The sequence below is a fragment of the Siniperca chuatsi genome, linkage group LG13 (genome assembly GCF_020085105.1).
Source record: "Siniperca chuatsi isolate FFG_IHB_CAS linkage group LG13, ASM2008510v1, whole genome shotgun sequence".
NCBI classification, from domain to species: Eukaryota; Metazoa; Chordata; class Actinopteri; order Centrarchiformes; family Sinipercidae; genus Siniperca; species Siniperca chuatsi.
The window spans coordinates 4,193,419-4,220,875 of NC_058054.1; the positions used below are offsets into that span (position 1 = coordinate 4,193,419).

At 39.0% G+C, this 27,457-nt stretch overlaps 1 protein-coding gene across 2 annotated transcripts in view; it reads left to right on the forward strand.

Moving 5' to 3' along the window:
* The window catches only part of LOC122886635 (receptor-type tyrosine-protein phosphatase N2-like), a 227,269-nt gene that overhangs the window by 21,655 nt on the left and 178,157 nt on the right, over positions 1-27,457 (forward strand). For both annotated transcript variants that reach the window (XM_044219062.1, XM_044219063.1), the window contains exon 3: positions 21,405-21,518. In XM_044219062.1, the coding sequence (XP_044074997.1) occupies positions 21,410-21,518 (109 nt within the window). In that variant the 5' untranslated portion in view covers positions 21,405-21,409. The remainder of the gene's footprint in view (positions 1-21,404; positions 21,519-27,457) is intronic.

Consider the following 27,457-nt stretch of genomic DNA (forward strand, 5'->3'; position numbering starts at 1 on the left):
AGATCTGGGGGATCTCCTCCCTCTGTCTCAGCTGGACCTTGAACTTGTAGTTGTTGTTTGTAGACCTGGCCAGTGCTCAGGGCTTGTTTAAAGGCAGATCAAAGTGTAGACACCAGGCACATGTACAACAACAGTGTCCAAAACATATTGAATCTCTACTGCATTAATGATAGTAGTTACAACAGGCAAGACATTTGCTAAATCAGCACGTGTGCGTATGCAAGTGAGCAGAAATGAGCAGAAATATTAATGCACACAAAATCTGAATTGCTGCATTGCTTCTACATTCATACTAGCCTCTTTAGAATTAACTGCTGGGTTTTGTAATTACACACTCAACCACATATAAATATAAACCCACACTCACTCTGCCTTACTCCCTTGCGGCCTCTCTGGCATCAAGAATAAGGAAACCCCTGCTGAGAATCAACCTAGAATCAAAAAAGCTCAAAACATGAAAGTCGTTCACAGAAAAATCAGCATATATTTTGGAGTCTTGGAAACACTTTTATCTTTGACTCCACTGGGTCAGGTGGATGATAACCGGGTTGCTCTCTAGAGTTCATACTGTTCAAAGCGAACCTTTTGTTTTCTGTATCTGCCATATCATCAGCATTCGTTGGTGTACTGGGAAACTCTCAACTGTGCAGGGCAGGCTTCACTTATCAACATCTCTGCAGGATTTAAAGCAAAGCCAGAGAGCCAACAGAGATAACCAAATACTATAATCTGTTGTATAATCTTATTAAGCATGTGAATGGTCTGTTAGGAGGTGCAGGTGGCCGTGCTGTTGGGTACACAGCTGACCGACCGCGTTTCTGACCTGCTTCCTGACGTGTTTATTTCAGGCAGAGTGTGTGTTTGTTCTGAATTCATTAGCTCTGTCGTTTCCTGTCTGCGCGGTGTCCTTTTGAAGTGTGCCCGATAATCTAATTCTGACAGAGGAGGTGAGGATGAAAAAACAAAACACATATCTAGTTCTGTGAGAAAATCATTATGTCCTCGATGCATTTTATTTTTAGCCAAGCTCAGACAGGCTCTCCGTCTGTGTTGTGACTGCCTCAGGTGACCTTGTTTTGCTTTGATGAAAAATAAGGTGTCAACTGCTTGGTTAGTTGGTCTGCTGTATTTCATTGCTGCTAGATTTTTCTTTGCTCTGCTGGTCACACTCATATCTTCGTGCCTTCATTATTCGACTGCAAATAAGTTATAATTTATTTTTGTGATTCTGCGAACACTGAGGTCATGTCCTGCATATATATTTGAAATGAGGCTGTTTCTGGAAAAAAACATCATATTTCAATATAGTAAATTCATTTAATATATATATATATATATATATATATATATATATATATATATATATATATATATATATATATATGTATGTGGAGATATTAAACCATCATGTAGGACAGTAGTTCACATGTGGGGGACAGTATAATCTAAGGGGTTGCAAGATGATTAACAGAAAAGATGACAAAACTAAATTCTGTTCCACAAGAAAGTTGTTTTTCTGTTTTTTTCTTTAAATGTTGTCTTTTCTTGTGAAATACTATTTATTCAAAGTCTGAAAATGATAAAAGGAGAAAATGCTAAGTTGAAGCAGAAAATACTTGATTCTGTTCTAATGATGGCTCAGTAACTGTTGTCAGACAGCAGCTAAACAGGGAGAGCAATTTCACCTATTTTGCAGATTTCAGTGGTCCACAGTTTTGTTTAGTGTGGTTTTTTTGCCTCACTAACTTCAGGTAGTATATAAAATTTACTGCTTTGCCTCTGTTCCTTCATAGGTCATTAAAAACCCCTGAGTTGGATGGTTGTTCAGTAGTTGTGATGCCGTGTTTCCTCAGCTGATGTTCCAGCTGGGATGGAGGACTCTGTCCAACTCTTGCCTTTTCCCTTCACTGTGACCTTATGTGTTTCAGCAACAGGAAGTGTTCCGACTCCGTTGTTTTCTCTTTTAACGTCCTGTCTACGCTGGGAGTGGGAATGTGTCGCGTTGTGTGGATTGACATCTGCTTCTTGTGATAACCCTGCGCCTACATTTTTAGCAAATATCTGACCAGTTTTATAATATAACTTACAGTGTGAAAGTCTGCCAGGGATCAGCTAATCATGTTACTGTTATAATAGTCACTGGAATGTACATATGCACACATTCTCGGATCTTGTTCTTCCCATTCAGCTGACTTTTCAGTACCTGCCTTACTCTGTGTAGGTATTTGGCTGTGGCTGACTTCCTTGTTGCCTCCTCATGGTTTCTGTTTACCTGCGGGATCCCAAGGTATTTGTAGCTTTCCTGAACATCTACAATGCCTTCTGGTAGTTCAACCCCCTCGGTTCTGATCATTTTCCCTCTTTTTGATGCCATCCGACCGCACTTGTCCAGTCCAAATGATATTCCGATGTCGATGTCTTGCTCATTCCTGGAATATAGCTTGATCTCATCCAGGAGGTGACTGATGGTTGCTCCACTTCAGAACCGGTATCCGTAGCCAGTCTTTGTGATAATCTGGCTGAGGCGGTTCAGGCCTATGCAGATAGATAGATTGATTGATTTATCATCTGGTTCACTGATCATTTGTGAAGATGGCAAAGTGAGCAAGTTGACTAGTTGTAAGCTAGTAAACGCCGTACATAACTTTGCACCAACGATCGTCTTTTTAATATCTGTGGTGGATGTTGTCAGGCCATACAACCGCCTCAAAAATGTGGACGTGTTCCCAGTGTTGATCAGTTTATAGCAGGCTGTGTGAACCGATCAGGACTGAGACTTTGACTTGTACTTACTGTAGCCAGCAATAACAACCGGAAGTTAGGAGACCAAACCAGAAATGAATCAAGCGAAAAAAGGTGCTAGCGTATGAGGTCAATACTTGTCTAACTTGATTTGACTTGAATGGTGGGTGTTGCACATATAAATGTAGTTGTTCTCACCCAATCAACTGCTTTTTGATTGATTGATTTGTTTATTTGAATGTCCTGCAACCAGGGGCATAGCACAAAACTCTGGACCCTGTACATAGGCATTCTCTATGGGCCCCTCCCCGCATCCATGGCATCGTTCTAGTATCTTTGTGGGCCCTACTCGCCCTGCATACTCGCCCCCCCTCAGTCCTACGCCCCTGCTTGCAAACTATGGTGCCCAGCCCATATGGGCTTACAAGACACTAGACAGCAAGAGCAAACAGGATGGCCACATGACAAATATACAGTTCCACAAATTCAAAGAGAACATTTAAAAAGATTCAATTTCCATGACAGAAATGTCCTATTATGTTGGATACAGTGTTCTCTGGCTTAGTTGCCATGCAACTTTCTATTTTCTATAAAACTTGCGAAGACAAAAATCTCCTCATAAAATCTCACTGCTAATTATTGTGAAACATGAATATTAAAATGATTCTATCAGTGTTGGCTGTTTTGGTGGAGCTACTTGTCAGCTCCGGTACACTTTCAGTCCAAGTTTCAAAGAGCATGAACAGCTCCCCCGGGCTGAGTCATCTGAGGTGAGGCTGCGTTGACAGCTGGATCTCACAATGGAAAAGCTAGTGTTGGGATTCAGGTAGGGCAGGTTTGGTTATTAGCAAAAATATCAAGGATATTTATGAATATTAATAGAATTATGAATACTATCAAAATTATTCATGTGAATTAATAATTACTTGGCACCACCCTGGGATCAGGGACCAATAACCAAACATGAAAAACAGTCTCAAAGGTGGCTGTCCACCTAAAAATGCTGATATTTAAAGCACTATCTTACATTATTAAGGGTGGACAGCGGCAGTCTTTCTCTCCGTGAAGAAGCAGTAAAACCTGAATCTTCCTTCTGCAGGTACGGGATCGTTACGGGGAAAACCGATCAGGATCCAAAAGTGTGTTCAGCAAACACAAAGCAGTCGCTTTGTTGCTCGTCCAGCAAGTTGAGACTTTCCTTCGGGAGTTAAAGTTCATGTGAGCGTCTCCTGAAGTGGCCGAGGCTACAATGGAAAGATGTTACGCTCCCGACTTTATGGAGGCGATGACGTCATAGCTGTGCGCCGGCATTTCCAGTGTTTAGATTCAACCGAGCTCTCGCGTTGGCTTCAACCGGGATCTCGCATCAATCTTACACCTAAGTGTGAATTAACGGCTGGTGGAGACCTGGCGTTGTTGCACTGCCTGGCCTTTGTTTCCCATTCAAGCCCTTTAGTGAAGGCTTCACCTTCCCCAAGTAGGCCCATGTCTTTGTTCCGCACACATGGTGAGGCGAGGCCCAACACTAGGGTGGCTGCACCTTCAGCCATTGTTCTCACCCACCGTGTGTCTGACCTGCTTCAATAGCTGCTGTCAAACTGCCCATCACAGACAATGGCAGTCTGTTGTGTTGGTGATTGGCAGCTCAGGCTCTATCAGGCCACACAGCAGCTCTGATTGCCTGAGCTGACTATAACGTCTTGGCAGAAAAATACAATGGGTGAGGTTGGTATTGTTCAGCTGAGGACATTCTCTCTCTTTCTAACTTTTTCCAACAACAAGGGGAGAGTGTGACAACTAAAATATATCTCAATACCCTGAGGAAAGAAGTTGTTCTTTTACCTTGGCATTGGAAGCCATTTAAACGGTTTGAAAATGTTTTTATACTTGACAGCTACTCCTGGATGAACACTACACGTGACAATATTATATAGAAAAGATGCATAACTTGCCTGGAGATTTTGAAGAATTAAACATCTTCATCATTAAAGATCTTTCACAAAGTAATTTAACACTGAATAACAGAGCATAAAGACTATAGCAACAACTGCTACACTCCTCTGTGTGGGTTAAAAACTTCAACGATATTACCTTCGGACTATGCCCAAATCAGTGCATCACAGTAGGAGCATCCACAAGCAAAAATGGCAAAAAACCTGTTATGACATATAAGTATACTTACTATACATGGGGACAACATTTATTTAAAACCTTATTCTTCACATTGTAGCAAAATAGTGAAGTTTGCATGTTGTTATGCACATATATCCATATATGATGGCAATTTTACATTTTAGTCTTATGTCTGCATAGTCACTTGTAAAAGTCATGACGACAATCTTCCTGAGCTGACCCTAGTAACATTTCCAATAAACTTAGAACTGTAGTTATCAGTTAACAGTTATGACTTCTTTACCCTCACAGTGTGGGGCAAGAGAGGAAAAAATAAATAAATAAAACCACAATAATAATCAGAGCAGCAGTCTCCCTTCCAATATTTTCAATTTTCACTTGTGCCAACTGCATGGATGAAATTATGACTACACACGCATTAGACACAGCATGTGAGTCCCAACTTCACGTCTTGTCATTTTATGCTTGTGCACCATCCACCATTATAAAACAGCAGAATTATCTAATAGATAGTGAAATTGATGAGAAAATGTATTAGGGCATTCAGTGTGAGAAAAGGAGGCGAGTGTCTCTTGCGCTCATGATGGTTGTTAATTAAAGTTTCAAGGACAAATTAGTTTTTTAATCCATCACTGATGCAGCCTGTGAGAGAACAGAAAACACTCTTCTTCTTTTGGTTGTGATCAGGTTTTTCTTGCTTTTACTACATTCTTCAAACATACGCATTGTGCAGGTATAGCAAAATGATATCACATAGCCATATATCATCATGTATATATGTATATTGTATATCCGCACACTGTACAGCGTGCCTCCATTCTTCCAACCCCATTTCCACCATGGCGCCATTTCATAACCACCCCACACTACCACCCACCCTTTAGCCTCAAAATAAAACAACCTTTTGTTTTATTGGTGCATTATGTACGCACCATGTGCCAGATATCACATGCGCATTATGGCTCTTTTCGTAACAGTCATGTGTTGTCTGAATAAAGCCATTATGGAGCATTAACGTAGCAAACACATGTGCATGACGAAAGCCATTATCTTTAACAGGTAGATAAAGACACCAGTGTTACATATTCCATGTCTTAAATGGGCTTTTGGCAAACCTCCTTAAATAAATGTGATAACATAATGATCCTTGCCCTCAGACAAACTTACCTCCAGCATAAAACATGACATGACAGTGACATTCCAGGATTGAGGCAATTGTCCAAGATTCAGTGAGGAGCGATAAGGGTGTCCATCCACCCCTGTGGACTTTTTGCTATTTTAAAGCGTATCACCCCGACATGTCTGGGTACAAAAGGAGAGAGGGCAGGCGAGCTGCATGGAAATACGCTGCTCGATCAGTGACTTGACATTTTCATTGTGACTGTCATCTCAACAGACTGAGCTGTGCCGCATTTAGAGCCAGCACATCGAACGCCTACAAGGGTCAGCTTTATTACACTGCAAAAAGTGCTCCCTATAATAATACATTTATGTGGTGAGTTTTCAAATGGCATGCTTTATCTATTGACTGATGGAAAGAAGCAGGATAGAGTTTGACTTGTATTCGCTACAGTTTCACCTGTTTTCAAGAATGTATTGATAATATTGTGATAGCATGTCACTTCATCAGTACAGTATACTGTACACAGATAAGTCCACTTGATTAAATCGGATGTAAGCATTCAATAAATAACTGTCTATTCAGATGGTCATTTTTTGCAGTGTAGAAACCTCCGCTGACTTTCATTTTTAGCCCCAGCATGCAGCTGAGTCTGGCCATAGAGATAAGGATGGCTGCCTGTCAATTATACTTAGACACTTAAAGGTTCCTATGTTTTCACGTCAGGGCTGCAACTAACTTTTATTTGTATCATCCAATTATCTGAAGATAATTTTCTTCATTAATCGATTCATTGTTTTGTCAATAAAAAAATGTCAGAAAATAGTTAAAAATGCCCATTGTAATTTCTCACAGTCCAAGCTGATATCCTCAAATGTCTTGTTTTTTCCGACCAACAGTCCAAAAGCCAAACATATTCCCTTTACTATCATGTATGACAAAGAGAAGCATCAAATCCTCACATTTGAGGGGCTGGAACCAGCACATTTTTGCTTCAGATATCAAAATAGTTGCAATAGATACATTTTCTGTCGATCAGTTAATCGACTAATCGTTGCAGCTCTAGTTTGAACCCTTTAATATTAAACAAAAATCATTACATTTCATTACTGCCATTCATTTTCCCAGGTACAGCATAATTATTTTGATATTGAGATATCTTAATATCTAATTAATTAAGATATCATAGATGTTATATATGATTTAACACTTTCCGGGCAGCTGTTGATTTACATTCATTTCAGTATCGTATGAAATTCTTCTTGTAGAGACGTGAAAATAGCTTGAGATAGTTACTACATCAAAGAAAACATAATATTACCTTTACTCGTTATCCAACTTATATTATAATTGTGTGATAATACAGTAGGGTGTGCAGATTAAGCTCAGAAGTTTGCTTATGTTGTGTGTTCACACATAAGTGGAAAGTGCTGACATCACTGTTACTTAAGAGTCTGCCATACCTCATTGTTTTCTTGCAGATTTTATTTTAACGTTTTTGTACAGACTTTTCGTTTGAGGCGAAGGGTGTTTCTTTCCAAAGAGCAGTGAGTCAGGTGAGGATCGGAAATAAAGGCTAAGACTTTGCTGTATTTGTTTAACCCAGATTTAACTTTAGGTGTGGTGCTGTGCGATAAGATATCTTAAGCATGTGTCAGTGATAAATGTATGCATTGTTTGAGTCTTTTTCTAAATGTACAGTGATCAAACCTTTTTTGTCACCTTTTAGTGGATGGGATTCTTTTTTATTTGTGTCACAGCTGTTCAAAAATATGAATTAATTCTTTTAGAAATATGTTGCGTTTATAATGCAAATTCTCATGCTATCAGTTATTTCCATAAATAATTTATTTATACATCACTGATCTTAAAACAGATTTAGACCAGTTATGATTAAATTCATTTTTAACTTAGACCCATGACAAACAGATAATAGATCAAAAATAATTAATAAATATGTATATGTATATAAGAACAAAACATTAACAGCAGGTGATTGAAACTCCTCACTTCCTGTTCTACAAACTCATTGTGCGACCTCTGTGTTTTCTGATGATCGTTCAGCCTTGCAATAGATTAATCAGAGTTTTACCCCCGATGACTTGATCTGGGATGTGATGGATCATATTTGCACTGTGAGTTTGCTCAGAAGAGCTGCATCGGGGAAGCGCATCTGAGCTAATATTTTCAGATGGGAGACGACCAGCGATGTGGAGAAAGCCCAATCAATCTTGCTTTCTGCTTTTGTTTGCATCAACAGTCTTTTACGGTCTGGTGAATTTGTTCTAATCACACTCTGTCTTACTGCTCGCTGGAAGTGTTATGCACTAAGAAATATAGAATCATAGAAACATAGAAATTTTCCCTCTTTCTTTGGTCGTTTCTTTTGTTCAGTTTGATGTAGGGCTATGGTAAAAAAAATCATTGCGATTATTTTTGACAGATATTACGATTGCCATATGATTCACGATTAGCGGGAATGATCATTTTTGCATCACAATTTTTGTTTTCACTGAAAACACTATTAAAATCATGATGATGTGACATTTGTTGGGGTCTGTATTAAACAAACATGTTTTCTTCCATCTGGAGAACAAGATTTGTAGGCCAGTGCATCTCTGCAGCACACATTTTGTCACACATTGTACCTTTATCAAAAAATGGCAGCTTCTGCGATTTGGATATTGCACTTGGCCATGGAAATAGATCCGAATAAATCCGAAAACAGCTGCAGTGCTCCGATCATAATCTTGATGATATTTAGCAAATATACTGTATGATAGATGATGCTTCATTTAGAAAGGAGTAATTCCCTTTTTAAAATTAAAAATTAACCACCATTAGATCTATATACAGTAAATGTCAATTTTAAGGTTTTTATATTTTTGCAAAAACTAGATGTATTGACTTAACAATAGGCTAAGTGGCCTGATCCTGTTTTCCAGGCCACACTCTTATATCACCAACATTTAGTGTACTAAAACAATGGTTCCCAACCAGGGGGTCAGGACGGCCACAAAGGTTTGCAAGATATATTTTTCTGTAATTTTCCATGTGAAATACTGGAACACTTTACCTCGTCAAATTATTGAAAATAAACACTGGTCACACTGTTTGAACTGGTCACAACCGGCAGACATGCAACTGGAGATGAAGGGTCACAAGTAGACAGAGCTTAATTTTAAGGCTTCTCAAGGTAAAAAGGGTGGGAACCACTGAGCTAGAACAATCTTAAAGCTGCTTACTTTGTCTTTTGGCCACTTGGGGGCCGAAGAGCTCAATGGTAAGCTGATAGACACGCAGCCCTGACAAATCATCGCCTTACTACGTTGTTATGATTAACGTGTTCGCATTTACACATCTAGCAGAAACAGAGCAACATTATCATTCATTTGGAATTGTGTTTCTGTTCACCTGAATAATGTAAGTCTAATATTCATTTGCTTTGTAGCTCTTGTTTGGTCTCTCACCAACTTCTGAGAAAAATATTTGGCTCTTTAGCTGCTAGATGCTCCACTTTCTTCACCAGCTAGTCTCTAACTGTGTCTGTCTGCTGTTTGCTGCTGAGCAGGTAGTGTACAGTGGGTTTATCAGAGCTAGTTTGATAAAAACAGCTGCCTGCTGGAAACAGTTTTTGAACCATACAGTAAACATAACCAAAAATTTGTTTATGTTATGTTTGAAATGTGAAAATATCATACATTTGTATATTCCAAGGAAAATATCCGTCTTTTTTGCGTTATGGGATTTGTGTCTGAGCATGCAACTAATAGCCCTGTTGGGATGTCTTCCATCTCCTGCTCTATGATGGAGCCACTGTTTCCCCCCAGGTGTTGACTGGGTCCCTCGGCTTTACTGTCAGAGCTGTAATGGAGCTCATCTTGAAGAAGCTTGCTCAGCGTGGAAACATCCATTTCCAGCAGAGAATACTGCCTCCAGTTATGCTTTAATTGGCATTAGTTTACTCAGCAAGAGGAGAACTGAATTGAATTGTGTGATGGAGATAAGTGCTATTATTCCTGTGCTATATACAGAGTGCATAGAACATTATGACCCTCTGATTTGTACATTAAATCAAAAGACCAAAGGGACCAAAAAGGATTAGAGAAGATTTTTACTCAACATCTTGAGTAACATGGATTCTGCAAATCTGCAAATGGGTGAATCTAAATATTAGGACAGAGAGCCCCCTTTTGAGGTGGTCTGCCTAAATGGACTCCGATAGTGGCGTCAGATCAGAAAACACTTCCCTCTACCATGCATCCTGCCTGGATTATTTTTACATGGCATTCCTTTTGAAATTGACCACAATGGCAGAAAAGATGAGTCTAATCTATTGTTACATATATTTCACATTGATATGCATATAACTTGTTATAGTACTACCAGTCTTTGTGAGTTGTACACAGTGCTAGTGCCCCGCAGCCCAAACATTAAGTGGTTTCAAAGCGTTATTGTCATATGTGATGAGAGGTGACACAGTTTAAGTGTTCAGTTTGGAAGAAAAGCAAATACTTGACATTATTGTTTGTGTTGTATATCCTTGCTAGAAATTGAAATTTAGTTAAAGTGCTATTGGTCAAATATGGCTCTTTGATAACGTCTAGTGGCTGCTGAGCGAACTTCCTCCACACAACCCCTCATATTTTCTGAAAGCAAGTAGTAACCTGCAATAATGTGGCCAGGTAATGTTTAATATGCTGCATCACCAAAAAAACATCAGCGTATGAAGTTAATGTTCACTACATCCTAAATTGTTAACCTGTCCAAGAAATGTGTTGCCAACACTTCACTAGTATTGAAAAAGAAACCTCTCTTCACCTTTTATATGCTGCAATATTTTGGTTTTGGAAATTTAAAGCACCATCATATCACAGGTCCTGGAAGATTAGAACAAAAACAGAGTCGGTTCAGCTCTGCCTGCTTGACATCTCAGCACAATGACCACAACATTCATACCCCATACTCAAACCCCACCCACACAATACAGTCATTTTGTGCAAAGAGACTGTAAAATATTACTGATTGCACCTTTAAGACCATCAATTACAAATCCTACAGGATACTGAATCTTTAGAACTGACTAAATGTTAAGTGCGGCACATCTTTATCATAAATGTAATTTTCACACACACACACACACACACACATACAAGCAAGAGTGATAAAGGAGGGTGCTCTGTTTCAGCCCCCTTACACTGCTCCCCTTTGATTAGCTGCAAGGGACATAAAGCACTCGATGGAAATTACCATGGCAACAGACTCGAGAGGAGCAGGCCTAAACTGGCCCATTACCCATCTGCGCCCTGTTGCATGTTGTCTCCTGAACATACAGTGCAACAGTCGACGTGTCACAACACCCACGGCAACGGCAATCTGGGCTGAAAATATCTTGATAAAGTCTGAATTTGATGATCGATCTGTGGATTGTTGATTTAAATGATTCATCTGTGACCTTAGTCATTTAAATAACTGCCCCCCGCGGTCGCATGTGGTTCAACCTTTTTGCAGTTGTTGAAAGCTTTTGAAATTGCTGTTTTAAACTCTAAGGGACAATGTTTAAGCCCCCTAGGCTAAAGATGTTCTTGATTGGATCTCTCAATTATATTTTGTTTTCGTGTAGGCTCAGGCTTTAAGCTGCACTCGATGTTCAATTTCTGTAGGTTTTACTGGAAAGAAGTCTCCGGTGAACAAGAAGTGATGCATTTTACAGTTTGCAGTGGAAAAAGCTTAAGAAAAAAAGTTATCAGCATGAGCTAATATCCATCATGAACAGATGAGCAGTAACTGTAAGTTTGCACTTAATGCGTGACCAACTGCAGCGCTTAATGTACTTAAAGGAGAAGGCTGTCTATATTCTATATTTGTCTTATTGTCAACAAATTTCATGAAAAGACCAAATTCAACAATGAATTGTTCCAAAAGTATTGTGTGTAAAGCCTGATATATCTTCTTCCTCTGTGCCATAGAGCTCCATTGTTGTCCAGAAACTATTAAAAACACACCAATGAGCCGCACTGTTGCACTGGGTGACATGCTCCTTCATTACCATGAACACACAGTGTAGTTTATTTTGACTCAATCCCACACACACCGTCCTGCTGCCCCAAATACTCACTAATCCGCCGCTGTAAATAGTCCCCAACAAATGCTCTATTTCCTCCTGTTTGTTTGAAAAAAATCTTTAAAAAATGCGATCTGTTTGTAAAGATTTACATCTAAAGTGGGAACCAGTGGGCTTGGAGCTTCCTGGGTAAGGAAGTCAGGAAGTGTTGAAAAACAGACAAACACATTGTTGGTTTTCATGGGATTTGTTGACAATAAGGACAATATAGATTAAAGCCAGCCTTGTCTTTAAATGGAAAAAAAAGTTATCTGTTTAAGAGAAAACAGATTTTAACCTTGCCTACAATGTAAAACTAACTTAAAGGTACTCTCAGTGACTCTAATGCAACACTCAGCACAGCTGCCTCACAGACAAAAGCCACAATCAGTTCTGTTTTCTGGAAGGCTTTTACATTGTGTGCTGAGTTTGCAATAACAACAACACACATGTTGTATGCTCTTCTTGTAATTTAGCAGCACAGAGTCACTGAAATTGTTGTGTTTAGGGTTTTTCCCCCTTTGCCTTTCCCCCAAGCAGTGTATTTTGTATTTTGGGATTAAGTGAAAAAAAGAAAAAGGACTGGCCTTTAGAAAAAAGCAAAGTATGAGTTTTTAGGTAACTGTGTTAAATAGATAAGTTAGTCATAAAGTCGTAAAGTCATTTTTAATTTCCTTATGACATGTAAGACATACAGTATATGTTTCTTAATACTTCAAAACAAAATAGGTTGTTCAATAAAGTGTTAAGGTGAGTTTTTATAAGGCGTAAAACTTTGCCGCCAACATATGAGACTCAGCTTCAGTGACTCTGCCCATTGAGAAATTTCTAAATGAGATAATATGTGTAAACTGTTTAGATAAAATTCAAAACTGGTTGGAAATGTAGCTTCTTGTACTCTTGCTCTTGCTCTCATGAAGCACATCACTTGAGAGTGAACACTGAACACTTCAGTGGAGTTGGAGGCTTGAGTGTATTTGTTTAATGTCCTCACACAGCCTCCACCACCATCATCATCATCATATTTGCTGTACGCCTGTCTGATTAGGCTAACTGGCAGGTGTGGATCAAAAGTGTGTGGTTTGACGGCCCTTTAAAGGAGATTCCTGTAACTATACTCCCGTTGCATTATAATAAAGCTACTTTGAAAACAATTCTGGATACTTGGTTTGACATTTTTTCAGCCATGAGGCAGAGAGACCATCTTGTAGATCAGACTAGAATCAAAAAACAATAACAACAAGTAGCCAAAATTCACAATATTATCATATAAAAGGCAGCGATCCAGCAGCAGATCAGCAGAATAAGGAGCCAAGTCTGAATGGCAAATCAAAGTATAGACATCCCCATATTTACAGTAGTCGTCCTTAAGATTGTTCCAGATTACTAAAAGGGGAACTGCCACATCTCATTAAATGATCAAATGTACAGGGAGCTGATGGGTTATTGATCAGTGCCACTGACTCAGTGATTACTTGGCCAGGTGCTGAGGTTTCACTTTCTGACTGGCTTTCAGTTTTGGAACAAAATATTGGCTGAGGGTGTGGCTTTTGATTGTATGCAAGTGGCATTTTGTAAAGTAAGATGAATAACTTTCAAGTTGTTGTTCTTTTTGTTGTTGATTGTTTGTGTCTATATACCATAATATTAATATTAATTTAATTTTTTTTAAACTTTGAGTGATTTACAGTGGCATACATAGATTTGGTTTTCTCTCATGTAATGAGAATTTGGCAACCAGAATGATTATAGAACCTTTAGTCTTGATTAGGGCAGCAATTAATGATTATTTTCAGTATCAATCAATCTGCTGATTATTTCTGAATTAAATGATTTATCATTCAGTCTATAAAATATCATGAAATGGTTAAAAATGTCTATCACAATTTTCCAGAGCCCCAGAGATGGTGTCTTCAAATGACTTGTTTTGTCTTTCTAGCAGTCCAAATCCAAAAGATGTTAAATTAACAATGATATATAATAAAGAAAAGCATCGAGTCCCTACATTTGAGAAGCTGAAATCAGAGAATGTTAATTTTTCCTTAAAACATTGCTTACTGTTACTGTTACTGTACCGTTTGTTGATATTGTTGCTATTTTGTGAACTGACTAATCGTTTCAGCAATAGTGTTTATTTGACTTTAATCCAGGTCAGTCATCTTTTTCATAACGTATGTCTGCATATTTAAATTGAAATAAACTACCATTCTGTAAAAACAACGTAATGCATCTCTCACCCGTCCTGCCACCTCTCACTCACTTCCAACAGACACACAGAACACACATGTTGACGACACCTGAAGATGCTCGACGTCTTCCCGGATCCATTCTTCATATGTTATCTATTCATAACTTTGTCATCATGATTGTCCATAATGTAATTTTATTATGTTGGTGTATTCTGTATACACATGTCTGTCCGTCCTGGGAGAGGGATTCCTCCTCTGTTGCTCTTCCTGAGGTTTCTTCCATTTTTTCCCATTAAAAAGTTTTTCCTTATCTGATTTGAAGGGCTAAGGATAGAGGGTGGTGTATGCTGTACAGATCGTAAAGCTCCTTGAGACAAATTTGTGATTTGTAATATTGGGCTATATAAATAAAACTGACTTGACATAGCACACAGCGAACATTGTATGCATACACAGTAGCCTGTGCAGCTAATCATCCATGAGCATTGCTAGCACGATTAAAATCATGAGAGCCAGAGCCGGTTCTTGACAGGTATGAAGGAAACCCTTTACTTTCTAGCCAGTCTAAGCAGCCCAGGCCCTGCCAAGCGATGCCAGAAGTCATTGATCTTGTGGAGTGCAGCCTGTGAGGGATGGACTTGTGCAGATCCCTGGAGGCAACAGATCCATTAAGATGTCTTAATCCAGTTCATTAGGCAGGACTGAGTTTCCTGCTTTCAGTCAGTGCGTCCCAACGGCGCAGTCCAGAAACGCACAACACTGTGTCGCAAAGGAATTCAACTTACAGTATTTTTGTGACTGCACCTTTCATCAACTCACCCCTTAAGTGATGAGAACATTCACATATTATCCTTGCGTCCCCAACATATTTTTAATACTAACACTTTAGCATACACTATGCCGAGTCCTGCCCTGACACAACTTGCAAGTTATTTTTGCTAGTTTCAGAAAAGTTTATTTTCTTATTTTGATTAAATAATGGCTATATTTGAGCTGTGGCACCTGAGAGCAACATCTGGTCAGCATTGTCGGCCCATCTCCTCCATCTCAATACACCCTGTGCTTCTGAGAATGGCTCTGTGAATCCTCATTCTGCTCTAATCTGGACCATAAATCACAAGAAGACATGTCTGGCTCTGAATTATGGCCCTCTGGTAGTGAACTGGGATAAATTGCAAAGCCTTATATGCATGAATATAATTATGACAGATAATTCAAGATGTTCCTTCTGGGAAACACAGAAATTGTGTTGTATGAGTTCAGGGCTGAAGGACGAAAAAAGCCTGTGGTGCAGAAGTTCACTCTGGATCTTGTTTTTCTTTGTCGCACTTTGTCGCAGTCACAATATTATTGATACAATCATTTCAGCATCAATAAGTGATCATTTACATTTTTAGGCACCGGGTAAAATTTTGAGGGAAATCTGTTAGATTGCTTTATGGCATAAAACAGGAAGCAAACTGAGCGAGAGGTTTTAGAGTTTCTGGTAGTGTCTGTGATATCACACTGTGAAACCAGGATTTAGGTTTTACATCTTGACCTTTGTCTCCTACTGGAGAAAGTCCGACGCTCCGAAAATAGGGATGCACTGATCTGATCCATCGGATTTGTATCAGGGCTACGGACCTTATTAAGTGGATCGGGTATCTGTCAGATGTGGCCGAACCACAATTAAATACATTTATCTGTGTCATTATGTATTAATTTATTTACAGGCTGACCAGGGGCGTGAGCAATGAGTAAAAATGTGTTTAGACTCAAATTTAAAGCCCTGTACATTATTAATAGTTGCACTATTTATTCAGTGTAATAAATGAATGCCAAATAAACAATGGTAAATATTCAAATAGGAAATCATATCAATAATTAGCTGCTATTTGTAACTCTGTGCATCACTTTGTGGTCATTTTGCGTCTCTGTCTTAGACATTTTGCGTAATTGACTTTCATACAAGAAATGTTAACAGTCACTTTATACAGAGGTTTTGATACAAATAAGCCAACTACCTGTCACCTTCTTACTTACTTACTTCTTCACATTACATTACATAAAAATGATCCCACGCAGGTATACAGATTATTAATTTGGGAAAGAGCACTGGTATCGGATCGGGATTTGGTATTGTTAGATCCTGAGTTGAGGTATCGGAATCTTTATCGGATCCTGCGTCCTTAGTGGAAACCATGCAAATTAAGTGTGGTGGATTGAGACACCTGTCACATAAACACATCTCCAAATGTGACTCTCTTTAAGCCTTAATAGTTTTTTTTAAAGAACTAAGAAATGTACACCAGGCCACACAGAAGAAGTGGTATTAGCTTTTGTGACTGTCGTCTGCTGTAGAACAAATGTACTGGTAGTGTGTTTCAACTGAATTGAAGTGAATGTTTTCCCACTCACTTCAATTCAGTCTGAGTTTTCTAGCCACTATCCAGTGGCCATTAGAGGAATTGCAGCTTAAAAATCTTGAGCTTTGGCCTCAAAATTTCGCCACATTGGTTCCAGCTTCATCTTTTTCCAGGAAATATCTTGGAACAAATCTGACCTGGAGCTCGGAGGGATTCAGCTGCTTGCTCAAGGGCACTTCAGCAGGGTGCAACACAAGGCTTAAACCCAAGAAGTCCTGTTGAGGAACAGCCACATTTATAACGTCTAGGCCACTCTTGTGTCAAAATAATTGAATTTTAATCTTGGCCTTGATACTTTAGCTCTAGATGGGTTAAATTATTAGCTATGATTCAGATGTAGTTCCTGGAAGATACAGAAAATGCAAGTGCCTTAGGTGAAGCGAAGGAAGAGACTTGATGATCTTTCGCGTTCTGTACTCAGCTCTGTGAGGCTCGAGAGGACAAGGAACAAACACATTTGTTTCTTGGTCTCTGTCTTTCTTTTTGTCTTTCTCCATTATAATGTTTCCATCTGAAAAGATTTTTATGCAAACTTTTATATTAAGGAAACAATGACACAGTAGTTGCCAGTTGCCTATTGGGGAGACAGCAAGTTCCTACATTTCAGAAAGTCCAAAGCTACTTGTAACTGTTGTACAGTGAGGTATTTCATCATATCATGGCAAGGCTGCATCATTTGACAAACCATTTATCTTTATTTCACACATAATTTATTCAGCAACAAAAAACAGCTTCAAGTAAGCATTAAACTTTTGTAATGTTGAGGAAGTTTGTGTAAATGTGACAATTCCCAGATCACATTTATAGTATTATAATAAGCTAAAATCTTGCTGCCTCCCTTTTTCTTTAAGTCTCTTTCCCTTCTTCCTCACTCATCTCAATCTTCCTCGCACACCCACAGCACATCTCCCACAGTATTTCTGATTCTGATTCTGATCTCACTCTTCCGTCTCATTTGTAAACATCAGAATATGCACTCAGTGAAGCATTTAAGAGTAATTACAGCAGTGCAGACCAGACGCTGGTCATCCTTAGCTGCCTGTTAAATGGAGCTTGCAATTTGATTGAGACGGCCACAGTGACACAGAGGCTATTTATAGACAAGAGGCCTGAATTACCATGTAGAAGTGCTGTTATGCAACATGCACACTCTCCCACATACATGCACACACACATTCATACATGCGGTGAGAGGAATGCACAGTCACAGGCACATGGAACGCAGACACAAACACCACAACATTAACATGCAAACACACATGGATGTTTCTTATTTCTAGTAAATTTTGCATCCTTTGCACTTTTACCATAAATAATGAATTTTACAGCATGGAGGATCATAAGAATTTATAGCAAGTAATTGTAATTTAAAGCACAGAAACACTTGTCTCCTAGAAATTCTGTTTGTATACAACTAATTTGCATTAGCAAATATATTTTGAAAGAAACGAAATGCAGCCCAGATCATGTTTTCTATTAACATAATGAGGAAATTAAAAAATCTGTAAAGTCACAGAAATGTCGGTACTGAATGTGTCTGTAAAATGTTCACAACATATTTCATTTGATTTCTGCCAAAACATCCAATCTTGTAATATAATATCCACTCGTAGTGACTACAGCATTATTTAGCTTGATTATGTTTAAGCACTGGCAGCACTTGCTTAATATAAGGGAAAGATTATGGTCCAAAGCGACTTGAAGCAAGAGCCGAAATTGCAATCTTTCCCTAAACTTAACGAGAGTGCTTTTGTTGCCGTAACCTAACCACTGCCTCTGAATATAATCCAGGCAACGATTATGTTTGTCACCACAGCGTAACCACAGCGGAAAAACGATTATTTATTAATATCTAAATGTAACTTCTAGCAGACAGGGTTGACCAAGTAATACCTGAGGCGCTTTCCCCTCCTTTTCTTTAATACGTAGGTAAACATACCCTTTTGAGTGAAGTAGTAGATAGAAGACAGGCAGTGTTCCACTGATCTGATGGTAAATTTGTATTATATTGCTGGCATTCAATTGTAGTGTTTTGAAGATAGCCATCCAGTCAACATCAGTTTCTTGAATCTGGTTAATAGAAACATTTTTTTTGTCTAACATTTTGTCTAAATAAAATGGGATAATGTACATGGAAAACAAATTATTGACACTGTGACATGTAAAGAGAAATCTGGATTATCACTGACACAGTTTGTTGTTGGGTAGAATACTTATGACTGAGACACAAAACAAAAAGTGTTGCTTTGTATGTGATGCAGCATGTTTTCAGAATCTCCCCACTGCTACTGTAGATCAATAAATGCTGCCACTACTACTAAAACAACTCAACTAAAATTGATCGAGCTGTCTGAGACTGCAGGAAGATGTGTTGTTAATTCTATTAAAGAGAAGTTACTGTACAAAGTGCTCTGCAGAAGGGAGCCAAGACTGTAGAGATGTACATGGAAACAAAGTGTACCAACCATAAAATATCAAGTTAAGAAAAAGTAAGTAAGAGAAATTTAATCTGATCTTTAAAATGTGCACTGATATGGTCTCCATGAGACAACAGCAGCAATAGCCAAAGAGCTAAGTGTCTCTTAACCAGTCTTAGTACTACTCGTATGTTCAGGCTGCTGGAAAGATTTCGCTGTAAATGCCTGACTGAGGCGCTTCTTGCGAGATTGGGCGAGGAAACAATATTCATACATCATTATTTTTTACTCTGATCGGCCTGAACAACCAGTTGATTGCTCTTGTGCTGTACATGCAGGTACAAACACACGTCACCACTACAGAAAAATAATACCTTTCAATAATGTGCCGCTGCAGTTGATTCAAATAGAAGAGAAAACAGTGTTCAGAGTTTATTACTTACAAAAAGGTTACTGCACCACATGCTCACTTATTCTTTATGGTGTAACTACCTGTTAGTGGTGAGCACTGTTTGAAAATCTCTCCGTTTATATCTGTCCTTTGACTCACTGTCGCCACCCACGGCTTTATTTTCTGAGACAGCCTCCTGCCGGCTTTCAGCTCACATTAACACTACCCACTGTGTGGCTTTTTAGAAGGAAGTATGACTGAGTGAAAAGTCACACTCTGTGTCATGGGATCTATGTTTAGTAATAAAATGATAAAAGAGTCCAGAGAGGAGAGTTGGATCTGACTCGGCCTGAAGTTGGAAAGTTTCCTGTTTGTTACAGCCTTTTTAAAGACCTTTTCAATGAAAATACAGTCACTAATCAGGCAAATCCAGGTGAGACTAGTATATAATATAAGATAATATTGGTAATCATAATTCAACACAACCAAAATGTAAGTACAATAACCTCACTCTGATCACTGGGGGAGTTGACACTGCTGCCCAAAAGGTGTATCTAGATTGGAGGGTATAGAAAATACTAAGTCAGCAATGGTTTGTAGAAAACCACAAAGAGAGGATCCATCGCCCAATATTCTGGTGGTTCTACAAAGACTGAACTGCAGATTGTATGAATTTTTGTTGTTATATTTACAATTGTCATCTTTATGTTTTATTTAATTTTTTTTATTTCTATACATTGCTCTTGTCCATAACAAGTGATTCATACAAGTGATTCACTTTAATGGAGAAGTATTCATGCTGAACGAGATATTGTAATGTAATTGGAAATCGCTACTGTTTGGTAGAGGCTCATAATAAAAATAGTGAGGTCCGTCGAAAAAGTTAGATTTTTGTTGTTAGTGCTCAAACGAACTAAGAAATGCAAAAACAAATTCATACACATCAAGTGCGTAATCGCAGGTCAATAAATGAAATATGGAAATGTGTCCCCCCCCAGCATTTGTAACTGACCAGTCATGGCATCCCTCCTACTGAAAGAAATCTCATTTGTTCCCCTCAATATTCAATGTTAATAATGTGTGTTGGTCAAATCGCCGGGGCACACAGTCTCTGACACAAGGTCCTTATCGCTCTGTGTACTGTGTGTGTTCTGTTTTTCACTGAATGTCCAACATGTAGCTGCTGGTTAAAGAGTTAATACTGAAAATACAGAGAAATAAAAAATAGTGTTTAATCGTTTTTCCAAAACAAGCTCGTGTACAGACTTTGTGCAGGTGTGTGCACATTTGAATACGAATAGGATGCTGACTGACTGGTGAGGTGATTGGTTAGGTTACTTCCAGACTGCATCAGGCTGTTTATGTAAGAAGCCAAGCCGGCCTGCTGATGCACACTCTCATTTCATATACACTGACCATTAGTGCTTCATTTCTTATTTGATGGCTGTTTCTTACTGTAACCTTAAATAACTTTTTCTTTACACATCTCTCTCTCTCCGTTACCGTACAGAGCAGTACTGTGTGGCTGTTAATATGTCTGTCACTTTACCTCGACCACCAGCTTTCTCTAACCTTAAACAGGTGGTTTTATTTGCTCAAACCTTGCATGTACAATACGCACAATTTTATTTGAACATGCACTTTTTATTCCTTCCTTATTTTTTTGTCAGCTGTGTGATATGTTGTTCTGATGTCTCCTATGGTGTTGCTGACACTGTGGACTTAGCTTACAGTACCTACCACACTGTACCAAAGACAAATTCCAGTCAGTTGGGAAAAACTGAACATGAAAGATGAATCATATTCAGCCTTTCAAAGAAACTTCCTTTCAGTGACCTAAGTGTGAAATGCTAAATATAAAAGCAAGATTCTCTACTTAAAGTCTGTTTGTGTGTTGGCAGATGGTATGTTTGGGAGGTGTCACTCTGTTCCAGTGAAGGAAGTTTACACCTACGATGTCTCCCCGTCTGTAGTCCAACGCTTCAGGACGCTGCTGGAGAAGCTTTCTAACAGAGGTACACACACACACACACACACACTGCTCTCATTACATACATGCACAAAATCTAACACACGTAACACGCCACAGCAGTGTCTTTTTAATTAAGTTAGGTTGATTTAAAACTTTTAGGCACTCTAAAAAAAAACCCAAATGTTTGTTTTTGTTTTACTCATAATATTTAATATATTAATTATTTGTTGTGCAACTGTGTCTCCTACAAATAATGTTCATATGCAGATGATATGCAACTAATACGCTCTGGTCTACATGTGTAGAAAATTACATCACATTAATTTGACGCTTTTGTCCAAAACAACTTAGAATAAGTGCAATGAACCACTGTATGAACAAAAGTGAGATATAAATAGCAAGTGCTTTTAGTGTTTTTAAAAAAAAAAGAAATTAGTCATCAGTAAGTGCTGAGTGGGGTGTCGAGGTGTAGTCTGAAAAGGTGAGTTTTAAGCCTGTGACTCTGACGTTAATGGGATTTTGCATTATCTGCACTGGAAGAAAACTGAAAGCCCTCAAGTCCTGTCTGGTCTGTCTGGCCTCTTACTGTGAGAAACACCTCCAGCTTCATTACGATGTGGCTCCATTCAAGAAACACAAGCTGGTGGACCCCTCCAAGAAGCTCCAGGAGAACATCTGCTCTTGTCATGATGAGGTGATGAAGATGTTCTGCCGTACTGATCAGCAGTGTATCTGTTATCTCTGCTCTGTGGATGAACATAAAGGCCACGACACAGTCTCAGCTGCAGCAGAAAGGCCTGAGAAGCAGAGAGAGCTCGAGGTGAGTCGACAAAACATCCAGCAGAGAATCCAGGACAGAGAGAAAGATGTGAAGCTGCTCCAGCAGGAGGTGGAGGCGATCAATCGCTCTGCTGATAGAAGCAGTGGAGGACAGTGAGAAGATCTTCACTGAGCTGATCCGTCTCATGGAGAAAAGAAGCTCCGATGTGAAGCAGCAGGTCAGATCCCAGCAGCAAACTGAAGTGAGTCGAGCCAAAGAGCTTCAGCAGAAGCTGGAGCAGGAGATCACTGAGCTGAAGAGGAAAGACTCTAGGCTGAAGCAGCTCTCACACACAGAGGATCACACCCAGTTTCTACAAAATTACTCCTTGCTCTCACATTTCAGTGACTCTATAGAGTTACCCAGCACCAAAATCCGTCCTCTGCAGTACTTTGAGTATGTGTCAGCGGCTGTGACAGAGGTCAGAGATAAACTGCAGGATGTTCTGAGTGAGAAGTGTCCAAAGATTTTACGGACAGTGACTGAAGTGGATGCTTTACTGTCACAACAACTGAGGACCAGAGAGGAATTCTTACAGTATGCATGCCAAATAACACTGGATCCAAATACAGCACACGCCTGGTTGATATTATCTAAGGGGAACCGAACCGTAAAATAATAACTAAGGAAAACTACAATTTCTTGGATTTTTATTCCTCAACTAGATTCATTCACAGTTTTCAGGTCCTGAGTAGAGAGAGTCTGACTGGACGTTGTTACTGGGAGGTGGAGTGGGATGCACTGATCACAATAGCTGTTGCATACAAGGATATTAGCAGATCAGACAGAATTTGGACACAATGACAAGTCTTGGGCATTATATTGTCATTGTAAATATGAATTTAGACATAACAATGTCAATCTCAGTTAAGTTGTCCTTCAAAGTAGGAATGTTTCTGGATCACAAGGCAGGTATTCTGACCTTTTACAACGTGGATGAAAACATGACTCTCCTCCACAGAGTTCAGACCACATTCACTCAGCCTCTCTATGCTGGACCTGGTCTTCATTTTTCGGGAGGAGACAATGCCGAGTGGTGTGAGCTGAAGTGGACAGGATTTTGGCAGTGGGTTAGATTCTGTTTCTTGATGTTTAATTTTGTTGTTTGTTTGGTGTTCATGCATTGCATGTACCAGATATCAGCTGTCACTGAAGCTGTGTTGCCGTCATTGTATTTTCTGTTGAGATTTGAGTTTCTGTAGGTGGCAGTCACAGCCATGGTGGCAATTACTGCTCATGCTAACAACGTAGCTCATCGGCTGTTGATTCCGAACCAGAAATGATATAAAATGAATGGAATACTGAAGAGAAACTTATATTGTTTAAATGACAACTGCAGTCAATCTGCAATACAGATGAGCCAAATGGACATTTGTTAGCAACACAGACATGCTTTTACATAAACTATGGTGCGATCTCATAGCTCTTGTGTTTTCTATGCATATCCTAATGCTGTGATATAGCTGCACATTTTGTTGCTGTAAAATTTGCTGTGCTGCCTATAACAATATCCCCATTTTATCTTGAAAAGTGAAGTAAATGAAAGGAACTGTGTGAATATTTGTCCAGTCATTTAGGAAGAGGAGGAATGTTCAATTAATTTATTGTGTGTGTGTTAAGTGAACTTGTACACGGAAACAGTGAACAAAAGTCTTTCATCAGGATTTAGCAAGTGGATGTCTGAAAAAACTTTACAAACACAAGTTAAATTATTTCAAAACATGAACAAGGCTTGTCTTTTATATTCATATCAAAAACTCAAAGCTGCAAGAGAACAAAAACAGACGACTTCCCTTTGAAACACAAGTGCATTCTGAACCAGTGTAACAGAAAGACAAGATTTTTTATTTAATTTAACCATATGAAATAAATGAAAGTGACAGCTGATTCTAGATTCTTGATTAATGAATTTTTTTGGGTTCAAATCTCAGAAATGAGTGAAAATGCCGATTAAAATTTCCTAGAGCCCAATGTTACATATTCAAATTGCTTGTTTTTGGCAGAAATGTGTAGCCGGGCCTCGTCACCTGTGCTGCTCTCACAACACAAATGCATCACTGACACAACCCAGTTTCTCCACAAAAACCCGCCACACCGAAAGCTGAGTTGTTGATAAGGGAGGTGAGAGTAGTCCAAGTTTATTTGAATTTTTTCCATTTCCTCATGCTTTAACCTCTTAAAATGCAAATGTTCTGTTTTATTCCTTTTATTTCACCATAAGTAGTTTTGAGATTGGAAAAATTGTTTTATTCCACTCTTATTCCCTCCACCCCCTCTGACAGTATCACATATGTATTCTGTATCAGAATTTAAAATAAAGTTCTGTGGGAGTGAACGACATCTGTTGGTCACAGGTTTGAAGAAATAAATGTAACCAGTGACATGGTGTTTAACCATGCTGTTCTGTTCTCACTGCATACCACTACTTACTTACAGTGATAAACCCGTACAGCAGTTTATCCCACAGAAGGCTGAACTAGGAAGGAATACAGATTAGATAACCTTAGTGAGCATCAAGACTTGAATAAGTGTGAAATATAGTTTGAATTTTATTTTCGTTTAAATTTTTATAACTTGTGGTGGAAATGATAAACCCATGATCAGCTGATTGTCACTTTTTCTGGTGTAATAAGCTGCTGTTGTTGTACTATACCAGTAGAGGGAGGCAGAGACCTGTGTAACAGCCCATTGGGCGTCTGTGAGCATTTCATCCACTTTCATCATGCAGCTTTGCTTTGACCGACAGGACCTCAACTACACAGGAAAAACCAGCCTGTTGCTCTCTTGAGTTTAGCTTTGCATGCCTGCAACTGCTGAAGGGAGAATGGTGTCAAAAAAGTACAACAGTTATCATGTGAGGAGTTTATTGCCTTTTTCCCCACCATCTTTCTTTTGAGCCTGATTTGGTGCCCTTACTCCCTTCCCTCTGCAAAAGAAAAAAAACAAAAAAAGCTGTTCCTCTGGTTTAATTTGCCGAATCCACACTCTGCGGGAGAGCTGGAGAAATATTCAGATTTCACAGAGAGGCGACGAGTTTGGAGGCATTTGTCAGGCGCTCTGAAGTGAAATGAATTATGCAAATGAGATGTTTGGCCTCGGCTGTCTGCAGAAGCCATTAGGGAGGACAAAACTCTAAAGACACTGAAGCATCTGCATTTCAGGCCCTGCCAGTCCACTGAAAAGATAATACAGTTTGCTCTCTCCTTATCTTTTTCTATTATAAACACAAACATGAGCATATATTCTCATCAACAGTTTCTTTAATTCTTTTTTTTCAAGTATATGGACATCCACTGGGCACCTGTGTTCCACACCCCTGTCAACATGTACTTTGGTGGACAGGCGTGCCCACAGTTAAAGCAATAGTTTGACATTTGGAAGAAGATTGATACCACTCTCTTCTGTCCGTTCAATGGGAAGCTACAGTGGGGCTAGCTGTTTCCCCCTGTTTCCAGTCTTTATGCTAAGCTAAGCTAACCGTCTCCTGGCTGCATATTGATAGACAGATGAGAGTTGTATTGATCTTCTCATCTAACTCTTGGGAAAAAAGCAAATAAGTGTATTTATAAGTGAATGTTGAACTAATCCTTTGAGTATAAAGTACAAACAGGTTAAGTTCAAACAGTTAATTGACTATTCTTGTTTATAACAGATCTTCTTTTTGTATTGTTGGCCATCATTTATATCAGTAACATCATACTAAATCTGTTAATTTCTGGTTAAGGTCTGGTAGCAACTTTTTGTGGTCTTTTTATTTACTTATAAAAGTAGATTAAGTCCTTGTGTTACGACAGACAGCCCCTGCTTCCCATACCTGGCGGCCATAGTCTGAACGCTGTCCCTAATGTACACACACTTGTTGTTGGTCAGCACAGTGTTATTATTATTGACGGGAATGATGGCCAAAACTACAAAAAGTTGTAATAAACTGGATTTATCCTTTTAACGCATCGGTTGGCTCTCTCTCTAATGGCTTACATTTTGCTGTTGCTGTGATTGCATTCACCCTCCTCCATCCGCCCACACACAGAAACACAGACACTCACAAACACTACTCTCACAGCAAACTAAAGGCCCTGCAGATGTGAAGCCACCTTGCTAAAAAAACTAAATTCAATTTACCCTCAATGTAATGGAGAGGTGGCAGAAGGGCACAAGTTCCAGAGATGGATACCTCAAAACTTCAGCAACTAATTTGACAAAACAATCTTAAATTAATGTCCATTTACTAGCTTTTCATGAAGGCTTTAAACCACGTCTTATGGTCTTCATCAGCAAATGGAGCTGAGTTTCATCATGTGACCTAAGTATGGAACTTTGGAACATGTGATATGGGGGAGATTGTAAGCTCTGTCTCTGTTCAAAGGTTGGATGAGAATGGCCGCTTTGATCTTTCTCTGGTCGTCTACCGGCTCCTTGTCGATGACCTTTGACCCTTTCTCAGTCAATGCTGTGGCCGGTTTTGGACTAGTTTTCACAGAAAGCTGATGTCTGTTTCTGGTTTTCATTCAGTCTCTTGTCCAGGGTTAAGGTTAAATTGCTGGACTCATGATGGAAAGTAAAAAAAAAATTAAAAAAAGGATCAAAATCAATGCAGCAGAACCAGAGATATCTTCTTTTTTATTCTGCACATTCTCTAACTTGGCAAAACCTGGCGCCTACATTACCTAGAATGCAACTAGACTAAATCCACTGTCTGTGGAAATTAAGAGACAAACACATTAAACAATGAAGAATTAAGTACAACAAATGCAATCTCATGCACCCATACACAACCATCATATTACAATGTTTTGTTTAACATTGTAATATGATGGAATTTGGACAGATTTCCAGGGAGAGTCTGAAAAGGCCTGTACCCTTTATACCAATCAGTTTAAGGTACAGTAGCTGGTACTCAATTTTAAACAAACTCAAAAACAAAAAAGACAAGAAGAAGTCAAACAAACGTGTCTGACATGCCACAAACATCCATCACCACTGTGTAAAATGTAAGTTTGCTTCAACTGCTCATATGAGTTATTTCTGGAATGGTCATACTCTAAGGGTAGTTTTAGAGGACTGACAACTGTTTTATTGTTAAGGTGTCAGGATTTGTTTGAAAGTGCAGTGAGTGTGGCTGCGCTTCAGGTTTTGAAAATTAGATTTGCATAAGTGGTCTT